Genomic DNA, 14,252 nt, shown 5'->3' with positions numbered 1-14,252 from the left:
ATGTGACCAGTAGCCCCTACCATGCACAGAGTAATGGTGAGGCAGAGAGAGCTGTGAAAACAGTCATGGGACTGCTGAAAAAGAACAATTATCCATACAGGGCTCTGTTAGCTTACAGAGTTACACCACTGCATCATGGGCCGTCGCCTGCCGAGCTCCTGATGGGCAGGAGGCTGCGTTCCCCATTGCCTGTCTCGCCGGCTCAGCTTAAACCCCGATGGCCTAACAGAAAGGCCTTCGCTGAGAGGGACAAACGTCTGAAACAAACGCAAACTGGAGACTTTAATCGGAGACACCGTGCTAAGGAGAGGCCAGAGCTGACCGAAGGTCAATGTGTGTGGATTACAAACTCAAAGACACCATCAATAGTGCTGAGGAAAGCGGATGCCCCACGCTCCTATGTGGTGGACACAGGCTCAGAAGAGGTACGAAGCAACAAAACACACCTCAGAGCTCTTCCAGATCTACCAGCCACACAGACCGAGGCCACAGAAAATGCACAAAAAGAGGGTGAAGGAGAGAGAATGCTCACAGAGCCACAAGCGCGCCCAAAAGGGATGTGAAGATCATACTACAAGTAGTGGTTTCTTTGCAGCAATTTGACCATGGAGGCCTGATTCACGCAGTCTCCTCTGAACAGGTGATGTTGAGATCTTGAGTGTCTTACTTGAACTCTCTGAAGCGTTAATTTGGGCTGCAATCTGAGGTGCAATTAACTCTAATGAACTTATCCTCTGTACCAGAGGTAACTGTGGGTCTTCCTATTCTGTGGTGGTCCTCATGAGAGCCAGTTTCATCACAGCGCTTGATGGTTTTTATGACTGCACTTGAAGAAACTTTCAAAGTTCTTGAAATGTTCCGGATGGACTGACCAGTAATGATGGACTGTCATTTTCTCTTTGATTATTTGAGCTGTTCTTGCCATAATATGGACTTGGTCTTCCTCAGGGCTATCTTCTGTATACCACCCCTACCTTGAAACAACACAACCGATTGGCTGTAATGCATTAAGAAGAAAACCAATTCCATAAATTCACTTTTAACAAGGCACACCTGTTATTTGAAATGCATTCAGGTGACTACCCCATGAAGCTGGTTGAGAGAATGCCAAGAGTGCACAAAGCTGTCATCAAGGCAAAGTGTAGCTATTTTGAAGAATCTCAAATATAAAATATATTTTGATTGGTTTAATACATTTTTGGTTACTACATGATTCCATATGTATTATTTCATAGTTTGGATGTCTTCACTATTATCCTACAATGTGGAAAATAGTCAAAATAAAGAAAACCCCTTGAATGAGTAGGTGTGTCCAAACTTTTGGCTGGCACTGTATGTATGTGACTTTGCAGATCTGTTTTACATTAAACACCTACTGTAAGTACGCCATTTGTCAAATGTGCTATTCATTGTTACAAGTGAATGGGGTTAGTTGACTGACTGCCCCCATGTGAATTAACTAATAAAATATTAGCTCTGTCTGCTGATGTGTCCTGTATTTATTAACACTGTAGTTTAAAACGAACACTGCAGTATTCAATTCAGTAATTCAGTATGTACTGACGTATTTAGTTAAGTAAAGAATTCAACAAATGTTGTCGTTTTGTTAAAGTTGGGGAAATTCTAATACCGTCCTGTTGGTGGCAGTGTTGCACTTCCAATCCTATAAAATATCCCAGCTAACAACTTTAGAAGTAACCTAACCAAAGATTGTCTATTATATTGACAAGATTTTGAGTGACCAGTCTAACAGTGGAAATGACATGTCCCTCAAAGATTGAAGCCAGGTTGGAGGAGGCGAGGTCAGGTGAGACCATTCAGCCAATGAGAGGGCAGATACGCGTTTCAACAACAGCCATAGAGATTGAAAGAAGACTCATCTTTGTATATCAGTGCTATTATTGTATCAGTTAATTTGATTTTTCATTGTCTGATTTCTTCCAACTCATAGGAATACCCACCCAGTTGACTACTTTAAAATAGTGGAAGCCTTCAATTTCAATGTCCACGATGTGTCCTCTATCTCCATAGCCCAACTCCAATATAAAGTCGTTATTTTTTTAAATTGCCGAAATGCCACGTGCATACACTTATATCAGTGCATTCGTATCAACCTAGCCATTACGAAACTTATATTCGATCAAATAAGCCTGATGTAACAAATTAGCAATTACATTTTTGTTGACCAAATTCGATACGCTCTCATTGACCACAATACAAAAATGCCTCATTTCCTGGGCTTATTTTAATTGCTAGATTTTGTGGCGGAGTAAAACCTTACGCTTTGCCTCTTGCTCTCTGACCTTACGGAGTCCCCACATTCGTTTATCAGTGGAAACGGAAGTTAGGTTGAAAATACTGTATCCGTGAAAACCGGAAACATCCGCTTTCTCCCAACCCCGCTGGAGACGTATGACTGGAAAAGCTAACTAGCTGTAAAACCATAGTTTATAAACCTTTTTATTTCTACACTATAATACTACAATCTGGTTTTCAAGTCAAAGAGCTCAGTGGTAGGGCGATCAAATATCTGAACCCTCAAAATCCAGAATGAGACGACACACAACATATAATGACGAAGACATGCGCGATGCTACCAGGAGGAAGGGAGAGAAGGTAAATAATCCGATTTTGTCCGTTCTTGCACATGCATTTCCAGAACTATTGGCAATGTGACTTTACATTTGGTGATTTAATTTATTTGCCGGTACCTTCCTGACTGGCATATTTATGTTTAAATAGCCAGCCTGCTCTGAAAAAGACATTAGCTAATCTGACGTAAGCTAGCTAACGTTAGTTGCTAGAAACTCTGATCTGCTTTTTATATCATGTTTTTACAAGTATAATTCAATGTAACGTATGACGACCAACTAAACTGTCTGACCTACCATATGCATGGACATCCACATCCAAGCATTCCTGACCAATTCTCTCAATTACCAAACTTCAGGTTTTATTTTGACGATGCATATATTATACATTTTGCAAGTTAGGAAAATAGTGTGGTTTGCCAAGTGGATGCTTCTCTTCCATGCGCTGGCAGTCGAAATACAGAACAGAGAACTGAGTGTAGAATTGAGTTTCCTCCATGTATTTCCGACACACACAACTCACGCACAGCTAACCCTCTCACTTACTATATACTACATCTACAAACCAGTTTAGTATTTTATTAGGCACCCCGTTAGCTGTTGTCAAGGGCAGCAGCTACTCTTCCTGGGGAACACACAAAACATCATCATCTTGCAGAACATTGTGCATCATACAAATCCACTTTCCCACCACTACATCGCTCCACTACTACATCACATTTTGGGAGAGATTTCCACGTAGTCATGGCTCTATATAGTACTGTGCGTTTCCTAGCCTCTGGGGACTGTGAAGAGAACCCTGGTAGCATACTAGCATGTCTTATGGGATATGCCTTGGTGTCTGAGCTGTGTGTTAACTTATTGAACAGATAGTTTGGTACTTTCAATACCTCAATACCCCCGGTGTAACACAGTTCTTTGACCCCCCTCCCTTAAAATAAACGATGGCTGTCCATGGTGCTGAAAGTGCGAAGGCATCTATAGCTTTGCTTTGGCTAATGGATAAATGCTTATTGGTAGTCATTTTCTCATGTTAAGTCTAACATTTCACGAACCTATACATGACGCAATGCTGCCATTTGTAGACTGCTGACTGGTGGCAATAATGTATTTACATGCTCAATAATTAAAATTGGAAATTCATGTTTTTATGCAACCGCATACTAATCAGCTACCAATGGATTTTTAAAATAATATACAACTGTCCTGTATAGGCTACCTGAACCTGCCTGTCATGAGCCGTCCTCCTGCTCTCTCTAGTTTAGATAGTAGACTGGTTTTACTCACAACAACGTTCTAATGCCAGTCCACCCACAAAACACTAGTTTACTAGGGATTCTTTCATTATTCAGTGTACTATCTATAGCTATGTACTGTATTTAGCTGCTATTTAGCTGCTTTTATAAAAGTAGCAGGTAGCCTAGTGGTTAGAGCGTTGGACTAGTAATCGTTTGCTTGATCGAATCCCGAGCCGACAAGGTAAAAATCTGTTCCTAGGCCGTCATTGTAAGTAAGAATTTGTTCTTAACTGACTTCGCCTAATTAAATAAAGGATACATTTAAAAAATTGCCTAACAAGTTTTCTTCCCGAGTGGCACAGAGGTCTAAGATACTGCATCTCAGTCTAATAGCCTACACAAATGGGCTGCAATATTCAAGGTAAATTAAATCTAACTTTAGAGTCTCCTGAAGTCCTCCATTTTTTTGTGCGAATCTTTTCAGCGTGGCCTGGAGATCCAGTTTGCGGCCCGACTTTTCTATACGGAGTATTGCCAACCCAGACCGTCTTTCCTGACATGTTTCATTATAGGCCTATGTCCATTGCGCTGCACAAAATGTAAACATATTATTGAATAATGCATGCCAAGATATAGAGATTGTTGATATTTGCAACCACACAACTCAAACACCGGTTCACCAGTATGAATGAAATCGCAAACCGCTTTCGAATACATTCGTTTATTTCCATAACGTGTTGAAGCCGGCAATTAAGGAGAATGAGGGCTCAATTAAATATGTTGCAGAACTGCTGTATTTGAAGCACAACTCACTTCACTTCTGCCCAGTTTCCCGGATGTTGCTATGGCAATCAAGCTGTGTTTACAATCCTGTAACAGTCGCTTCTGCGGAGAGATCGTTTTCTAAACTAAAACTCATAAGGAACTAACTAAGACGCATTAGGTTCTCGGTCTGATATGAGCTATTGAACCCCTGAGTAAGCGCCACTCATTGCACTGGCGCCGTCATAGCCTTAACCACGGCATTTGTTCACCGATATCCCCTCAATCAGTGATTTATTTTTGTTCAAGGCCCGAGGCACTTTTTCATTCACATTCCCGAAGCCCAATAAACTAAAACTTAGCTTACCTATGGAAATTAAAAGCGTTAATATTAATGACCTTTTTGAGGTTACTGTCAAAATTCTTGTTTAAATTAAAGAAAATAGACAGACTACTTTGAGCCAGGAGAGACTGACTTGCATGTTTTGGATGTTAGCCCTCTGTGTACATTTAAGGGCCAGACATGCTACTCTGTTCTAGGCAAAGTACAGTTGGCCCATGACCTTCTTTGTAGAATGTGACCATATAACTGGTACGAATCGAGTATGAATCATGTCAACCTTCATCCATTTTTAAGCTATAAAGCAAGCAGCTGTCTTAGTGGATGGTTATCCATTGATATTTTCTCATGTCTCCTTTTAGGTCCCTGAAGATAAACAACACGAATCCACCATTTACTCATTCGGGACACAGGAGCAGGACACAGCAGCCACAGGCTTCCAGCGCTTCCTCAATGTCCTCAACAAAGGGGTGGACATCAACAAGCTCTCAAAGATTGTCAACAACGTGAATGAGTTACCCCCTATACAGGAGGCCCATCCCAAGACTGCCTACAGGGAGTGAGTATAAGGAGGCCCCAGCTCAGAACTCTCAGGATTGCTTGGGGCCCCACAGTAGAGCTCTGCCACAAGACCACAGTCACTCTCACATTCGTGAAGAAAGGAGGCTGGATCTCCACATGGCCAGCTCCAGAGCCTGCTGGAGTCCATCGGGCTAGACCTGGGGGTGGAGGAGTTGGGCCGACTGACAGACCGGACCAAGGAGAGGCTGTACGGGATGAAGAGAGACCAGGAGAGGAGCCCGTTGAAGTCAGACAGGCACTCTAGTACTAGAGACTGGGACAGAGAACGAGACAAGGACACAGAGAGAGACTGCTCTAAGAGAAATGGAGAAAGAGAACGGGACAGAGACTGGGCCAGTTCTGAGAGAGACCGAGAGAGAGACGGGGAAAAATCTGAGAGAGACCGGGACAGACACTCTAATACCAGGGACAAGCGCTCTGGTCCCAGGGACAGGCACTCTAGTACCAGGGACAGGCGCTCTGGTCCCAGGGACAAGCACTCTAGTACCAGGGACAGACGCTCTGGTTCCAGGGACAGGCACTCGGGTATCAGGGACAGCAATAGGGACAGGCGCTCTAGTACCAGGGACAGCCAGAGAGATAGGCACTCTGATACCAGGGACAGTGAGAGAGACAGGCACTCTGATACCAGGGACAGTGAGAGAGACAGGCACTCTGGTTCCAGGGACTCGGGTACCAGGGACAGCAACAGGGACAGGCGCTCTGGTACCAGGGACAGCGAGATAGATAGGCACTCTGATACCAGGGACAGTGAGAGAGATAGGCACTCTGGTACCAGGGACAGGCGCTCTAGTACCAGGGAGAGAGACGAGGACAGGCGCTCTGGTACCAGAGACAGTGAGAGAGACAGGCACTCTGGTGCCAGGGACAGGCGCTCTAGTACCAGGGAGAGACGAGGACAGGCGCTCTAGTACCAGGGACAGAGACGAGGACAGGCACTCTAGTACCAGGGACAGAGACGAGGACAGGCGCTCTAGTACCGGGGGACAGGCGCTCTAGTACCGGGGACAGGCGCTCTAGTACCAGGGACAGGCGCTCTAGTACCAGGGACAGGCGCTCTAGTACCAGGGACAGAAACAGGGACGGGCGCTCTAGTACCAGGGACAGGGACGGGCGCTCTAGTACCAGGGACAGGAACAGGCGCTCTAGTACCAGGGACAGGGACAGGCGCTCTAGTAACAGGGACAGAGACCGGGACAGGCGCTCTAGTAACAGGGACAGAGACCGGGACAGGCGCTCTAGTAACAGGGACAGAGACCGGGACAGGCGCTCTAGTAACAGGGACAGAGACAGGGACAGGCGATGTAGTACCAGGGACTGGGACAGAGATGGTGACCGGGAAAAGAAAGTGACATGGATTGGTATAGGGACAAGTCCAAGGAAAGCTCTGCTGAGCTCAACACACACAAGGACCCTATATATCCTTTTTCTCACCCTCCTAATGCATCTATGATGGCAACCTTCTCCACCACCCAGTTCTCTCTGTATACCAGCAGCCCCTACGCCAATGCCTTCCCTCCAGGTTGGGGTTATCCCCCTGGCACCATGCCCCCTGTTACCATGCCCCCTGGCACCATGCCTCCTGGCCTTATGCCCCCTGGTAGCATCCCCCTGGTACCATGCCTCCTGGTACCATGCCCCCTGGCCTTATGCCCCCTGGCCTTATGCCCCTGGTACCATGCCCCCAGGCCTTATGCCCCCTGGCCTTATGCCCCCTGGTACCATGCCCCCAGGCCTTATGCCTCCTTGTACCAGGCCCCCTGGCCTTATGCCCCCTGGCTTTATGCCCCCTGGTATTAGGCCCCCTGGTATTATGCCCCTGGCTTTATGCCCCCTGGTTTTATGCCCCCTGCTACCATGCCTCCTTCCCATACCCCCTGGGTATCCACCCTACCCCAGCGCCCCACCACATTACTCTAATAGCACAGCAGCCTTAAGCCAGACATACGCATACACCCAGGCTGCTAGCAACCTCCAGCTCTCATCTACTCAGCCTGCCAGTAACCACCAGTTAACATCTATCCCACTCCCCCATACAACCAGCCCACTGGCAACCTGCTCCAGCTCATGAACCTCCAACTCCCAAACAGCAAGCCCGCTAGCACCCGCCAGCTTACATACATCCAGCCAGCTAACAACCCCCAGGGCAAATCTACCCAGCCTGGTGGGACCCGCCAGCTTACATACTTCCAGCCCGCTAGCAACCCCCAGGTCACATCTACCAAGCACGCTAGCACCCGCCAGCTTACATACATCCAGACTGCTAGCAACCCCCAGGTCACACCTACCCAGCCCGATAGTGAACTCAAGTTCACAAGCACGGCTGTACTGACGCCAGCAGTGAAAGTGTTGACCCCAGGCCCCATCTCCTTGAGCAAGGCCCAACAACTGAAGGAGCCATCACCCCCCCGCTGTCTGCATTACGTTAAGACGGTGGTGCCCAAGGGCAGCAAACGCCGCATGAGACGGTCAAGAGTCACGAGAAACAGGCAGGCGCTTGAAGAAAGGTGTAATAAATACAAGAAAGAGGTTCTGAGAAAGAGGAGAATATATCGAGATCTCCAAGGGAAGAGAGATGGACTGATTGCAAGAGCTGCAGCGAAATTGGCCGCTCAGTTGGCGGCAAAGTACCCCAGGGCCCTCTCTGAAGCGGAGGCAGAGAGCGATGTTGAAGGGGAGAAAAAAACAATGCCCGAAGAAGCGATTAAGGGGAAACTAAAGAAGAAGGTTTGTGTAATTACTTCTGGATGTACAGTATTATCTTTGGTATGAAAGACCTTTGCTTACTTCTATGCTGTTCTCACTTTTGTCGTTATTGCTTGTGTCTTTTTTGCTAGCGATATTATTCACCATTCGGTCATATTTTTGTTGACATGCGAGTGTATACCCTTTCTCAGCTTGAAGAGTTCAACCTGAAGATGAAGCGGAAATCGACGCAACAAACACCAACATAAACTCAAAGGCAGTTTGTTGTAAGTAAAAGCAGTAGAAATACTCATCTATTTCGCCAAAGAATGTGTATACTGGCGTGTTCACTCCACTTTGGAGAAATTTGGAAAATAGAGTTGTGTTTTAAGTGTCTTAAATTAATGACCCTGGAATATTTAATTTGGGTCAGTTATGCAATGATTGTTTTTCTGTCGTAGCAAGTAATTTGTCTGAACTCTTCCTTTTTTCTGCAGATCTTCACTTGGCATCATGAGCTCATCTCCCACTAGAATAGAACCTGCTGCTGACCCATCTAGACCCTATGGACATCAGTTGGCTTACATTGTTACCTATCAACCATTTATAGATTTGTAATGACACTAGCAAAGGATTTGTTATCTTTGAGCCACATCCTTTAAGGCTACATAGTGAAGTTTTTTTTTTCAGATTGGGTTTATCTGTAGTAGCATGGGTACGGTCAGGGGCTTTTCTTGACAACGTGATCTGACTAGCAAAAATGATTGCCTATATAGGCTTTTCGCTTTAATTAGGTCCTGGATATTTTCCTAGGCTGGTCATTTGGTCGGGAAAAACTCTTAACCCATTTCTGTGGATCCTCTTTCACTGTGTATATATACAAAATAAAGAGTTATTTTATTTCTTTTTCTCAAAAAGTTACTTCAATATGGAAGTCATGCTGATGCTCTAAACTATGTCACACTCCGTCCTGTTGGCGGCAGTATTATAATTTTAATCATAAGAAGGTGGGGGGGGAAATCTACAGAAGCAGGTACAGCAGAAAAATAAAATACTTTGTCTTTGGCTAGCTAGATCTTACTTTTGTGTTCGCTAATATATGAATTTTTATGCAATTGTATTTGAAGTCGAGCACTCTGTCAGGCTTTGGTAGGGTACGTGGAACTTGTTTGATGTCTCAAAATCCGAAATGACACGGCGAACATAATGTGACAGTACCCTCTTTCAGGCCTAAGACAGAGCGCGGGTGAGGTTGCAGACAGGAAGTAAACACTCGTTTTATAGTAACTGCTTGCACATTCTTTTTTTAAGACTAAGGTCATGTGTTTGGTCTTGATAAAAAACAAAACAATTATTGGGCTATATATATATATATATATATATATACTTCTGTCACGCTCACAGCATATTCTGAAAATGACAGCTTGTAGCTAACGTTTGCTACCTAGCTTAGTAGCAGAGGTTCTGCATCAGATTCATGAGGCTCTAGTATTCTGAACATAGTTAGCATTTATGAGGCCAGCAATCACGTTCCTCACATGCTAGGAACGGATTTCCTCAAGTTGTAATGAAAAGGTGCCAGTCTGTCCCAAAACACAAGTTTTATGGAGACTTGTGGGAGGTGTGCTTTTAACGTCGCCACCTGTATGCGCTTGCATCCAGACTGAGGAGAAGTCCGCAATGGTATTCCTGACCACGTCCTGAAGTGGTCAGCGAGATCTGAACACAATCAGCACAAAGCCACTTCTGTGCGTCTAGACCCCTATGAGATCTTCATATTCTGAGAGCCAGGGGCGCAACTTTAGTTTTAGAAGTGAAGGGGACGCCAGTCTCAACGTCAGCAGTGAAGAGGGGACTCTGGGATTCTGGGCTTTTAGGCAGAGTTCCTCTGTCCAGTGTCTTTGTTCTTTTGCCCATCTTAATCTTTTATTTTTATTGGCCAGGCTGAGATATGGCCTTTTCTTTGCAACTCTGCCTAGAAGGCCAGCACGAGTCGCCTCTTCACTGTTGATGTTGAGACTGGTGTTTTGCGGGTATTAATGAAGCTGCCAGTTGATGACTTGTGAGGAGTCTGTTTATCAGTTTCTTAAGTTTCTTGGTAATTTCTCAGAACAAGAATAGACTGACGAGTTTCAGAAGAAAGTAATTTTTTTCTGGCCATTTTGAGCCTGTAATCGAACCCACAACTGCTGATGCTCCAGATACTCAACTAGTCTAAAGAAAGTTGTATTGCTTCTTAAATCGATCGACACAACAGTTTTCAACTGCTAACATAATTGCAAAAGGGTTTTCTAATGATAAATTTGCCTTTTAAAATGATAAACTTGGATTAGCTAACACAACGTGCCATTGGAACACAGGAGTGATGGTAGCTGATAATGGGCCTCTGTACTCCTATGTAGATATTCCATTAAAAAAAAAAGAATCTGCCGTTTCCAGCTACAATAGTCATTTACAACATTAACAATGTCTACACTGTATTTCTGATCAATTTGATGTTATTTTAATTGACAAAAATAAACAATTATTTTTACAAAACAAGGACATTTCTAAGTGACCCCAAACCTCTGCTGATACCATAAGTCGCATGTAGGTGTCAAGTGTAGACACGACCTGGTGTCTACACTTGATACTTACATGTGACTTCTGCTACAGTATCAGAATACCGAAATCCCATTGAAAAGACTGGTCTAGACGCACAAAAGTCGCTATGTCTTCTGATTTGTGTTCAGATCTTGCCTGGTATGGCAATAGCACTGCCCTCGATCGCATGGCGCCAAATAGGGTGGTGCGGACAGTCCAGTACATCCCTGAAGCCGAGTTTCTGCCCTCCAGGACATCTACACTATATGTACAGTACAATGACATTCTAGACGATTCTGTGCTTCCAACTTTGTGGCAACAGTTTGGGGAAGGCCCTTTCCTGTTTCAGCATGTCAATGCCCCCGTGCACAAAGTGAGGTCCATACAGAAATCGTTTGTCGAGATTGGTGTCGAAGAACTTGACTGGCCTGCACAGAGCCCTGACCTCAACCCCATCGAACACCTTTGTGATGAATTGGAACTCCGACTATGAACTAATCGCCCAACCATCTGTGGCCGACCTCACAAATGCTCTTGTGGCTGAATGGAAGCAAGTTCCCGCAGCAATGTTCCAACATCTAGTGGAAAGACGTTTTCTAGCTATGCCGGGCATTATCAGCTCATTGTTATGGATGTATCCAAATTAAGGTCAATAGAAAACAGCTACTTTGCTGTTATTCTGCCTGCAGAGGTAGTGACTGTGTTAGCCGCAAGGGATAGGAATGTTGCCAGCGAGCATGATGACAGAACATAAAGAACGAATGACTAGGTCGCGTTACTAGCGACCAAAAGATGATAAAAGTATGAATTTGTTTATATAAATGAAAATGTCAACAAAAGATATGTAATTTTACCGGGAAATGTGTGTTTTCATATTGTTTTCTTTGGCAACTACGGTATAAGCGGGATAAACGCCTCCGTTCTGTACATTACCTTGGAAGAAGGGACTCTGTCCACCTTGTCCAGCTGCATGTAATGTACAGAACTTCTGTGTTTATCCCTTACATGTACCACGGGTATGACAAAACAATTATTGTACTCTTCTAATTACATTGTTAATCAGTTTATAATAGTGATAAAGCACCTCCTGGCGTTTGTGGTATATGGCCAATATACCATGTCTAAGAGCTGTATCCAGGCACTCCGCATTGCGTCCTGCATTATAACAGCCCTTACACGGAACCCAAACCGGCTGTGCGCCATCGTGCATAAATTAATGTTGTAGTCCCACACCAAACGCAATCACGACACGCAGATTAAAATATCAAAACAAACTCTGAACCAGTTACATTAATTTGGGGACAGGTCGAAAAGCATTAAACATGTATGGCAATTTAGCTAGCTAGCTTGCACTTGCCCAAAGTCCTCAACTGCGACAATTAATCCACACATAAAATGGTCAACTGAATCGTTTCTAGTCATCACTCTTCCTGTAATAACATATTAACACATGTAATAAAGCATTCACTGATTGTTGTCTGCTATACTCTATTCCACCGAGTCCTGGTTCATGACCGAGTCCAGTTCCTTCAATCTTATCATCAACATTCCTTCCAGTCTTTTTCTTCTCTTGACTTTATATTGCCATTGGCAACTTTCTTAAATTAGGGGCATTACTGCCACTGACCTCGTTCGTCTTCAGTCACCCATGTGGGTATAACCAATGAGGAGATGGCACGTGGGTACCTGCTTCTACAAACCAATGAGGATATGGGAGAGGCAGGACTTGCAACACGATCTGCATCAGAAATAGAACCGATTTCTATTTTAGCCCTTGGCAACGCAGACGCTCGTTGGCGAGCGCGCAATAATCGAATAACATGGATTTCTAAATTTATTTTAACACTCGCGCACGCAACGCGAGCGCTGTGGTCAGCCTATTATGCTTCGAACACATCCCACAGCGTCATTGCGCAAAATACAGTGGTTTACGAAAGTATTCATACACCTTGGCATTTTTCCTATTTTGTTGCCTTACAACCTGGAATTAAAATAGATTTTTGGGGGGTTTGTATCATTTGATTTACACAACATGCCTACCACTTTGAAGATGCAAAATATTTTTTATTGTGAAGCAAACAAGAAATAAGACAAAAAAAACAGAACTTGAGTGTGCATAACTATTCATCCCATCCCAAAGTCAACACTTTGTAGAGCCACCTAGAGCCAGCAATTGCTGCCACCACCATGCTTCACTGTGGGGATGGTGTTCTCTGGGTGATGAGAGGTGTTGGGTTTGCGCCAGACATAGCGTTTTCCTTGATGGCCAAGTTAGCTCAATTTTAGTCATATCTGACCAGAGTACCTTCTTCGATATGTTTGGGAGTCTCCCACATGCCTTTTGGGTAACACCAAACACTGGCCACTCTTCCATAAAGCCCAGCTTTGTGGAGTGTATGGCTTAAAGTTGTCCTATGGACAGATACGCCAATCTCCGCTGTGGAGCTTTACAGCTCCTTATCTTTGGTCTCGTTGTTGCCTCTAATTAATGCCCTCCTTGCCTAGTCTGTGAGTTTTGGTGGGCGGCCCTCTCTTGGCAGGTTTGTTGTGGTGCCATATTATTTACATTTTTTAATAATGTATTTAATGGTGCTCTGTGGGATGTTAAAAGTTTTGGATATTTTTTTATACCCCAACCCTGATCAAGAGTTAATCGTGGTACAGTGCATTCGGAAAGTATTCAGACCCCTTGACTTTTTCCACATTTTGTTACGTTACAGCCTTATTCTAAAATTGATTAAATAAAAACATTTCCTCAACACAATACCCAATGACAAAGGGAAACAGGTTTTTATAAATTTTTGCAAAACATAAATTCAATAAAAACAGAAAACAGTAGAGGTCGACCGATTCATCGGCATTAATTAGGGTCGATTTCAAGTTTTCAAAATAATCGTTAAATCTGCATTTTTGGTCACCGATTACATTGCATTCTATGAGGAAACTGTGTGGCAGGCTGACCACCTGTTATGCGAGTGCAGCAAGGAGCCAAGGTAAGTTGCTAGCTAGCATTAAACTTAAATTGTTTTTTTTATAATCAATCTTCACAATCACTAGTTAACCTAGTAATATCATCAACCATGTGTAGTTAACTAGCGTGTCCTGTGTTGCATATAATCAATGCGGTGCCTGTTAAATTATCATCGAATCATAGCCTACTTCGCCAAACGGGATGATTTAATTAACAAAAGCGCATTCGTGAAAAAAGCTGAATCGTTGCACGAATGTACCTAACCATAAACATCAATGCCTTTCTTAAAATCAATAAACAGAAGTAAAATTTTTTAAACCTGCATATTTAGTTAAAAGGAATTCATGTTAGCAGGCAATATTTTTATTTATTTTATTTCACCTTTATTTAACCAGGTAGGTAAGTTGAGAACAAGTTCTCATTTACAATTGCGACCTGGCCAAGATAAAGCAAAGCAGTTTGACACATACAACAACACAGAGTTAAACATGCAGTAAAAC

At 43.9% G+C, this 14,252-nt stretch overlaps 1 protein-coding gene across 1 annotated transcript; it reads left to right on the top strand.

Moving 5' to 3' along the window:
- The first annotated feature begins 6,965 nt into the window (after positions 1–6,965).
- LOC121843698 (adhesive plaque matrix protein-like) lies at positions 6,966–9,278 on the top strand. Its single transcript, XM_042313481.1, has 5 exons — positions 6,966–7,113; positions 7,202–7,321; positions 7,525–8,240; positions 8,411–8,485; positions 8,696–9,278. The coding sequence occupies exons 1-4, from the start codon at positions 6,966–6,968 to the stop codon at positions 8,465–8,467; spliced, it is 1,041 nt and encodes a 346-aa protein (XP_042169415.1). The 3' UTR covers positions 8,468–8,485; positions 8,696–9,278.
- The last annotated feature ends 4,974 nt before the right edge of the window (positions 9,279–14,252 follow it).

This window comes from Oncorhynchus tshawytscha, unplaced genomic scaffold, assembly GCF_018296145.1.
Source record: "Oncorhynchus tshawytscha isolate Ot180627B unplaced genomic scaffold, Otsh_v2.0 Un_contig_5842_pilon_pilon, whole genome shotgun sequence".
In the NCBI taxonomy this organism is placed as follows: domain Eukaryota; kingdom Metazoa; phylum Chordata; class Actinopteri; order Salmoniformes; family Salmonidae; genus Oncorhynchus; species Oncorhynchus tshawytscha.
Note: the sequence above shows the minus strand (reverse complement) of the source record. Positions and strands in the feature narration are given on the sequence as shown.

Coding starts and splice junctions, on each gene's coding strand:
- LOC121843698 (XM_042313481.1), top strand. CDS start 6,966: ATGGCAACCTTCTCCACCACCCAGTTCTCTCTGTATACCAGCAGCCCC. Junction 7,114..7,201: donor TCCTGGCCTTATGCCCCCTG/GTAGCATCCCCC, acceptor CCATGCCCCCAG/GCCTTATGCCCCCTGGCCTT. Junction 8,241..8,410: donor AGGGGAAACTAAAGAAGAAG/GTTTGTGTAATT, acceptor ACCCTTTCTCAG/CTTGAAGAGTTCAACCTGAA.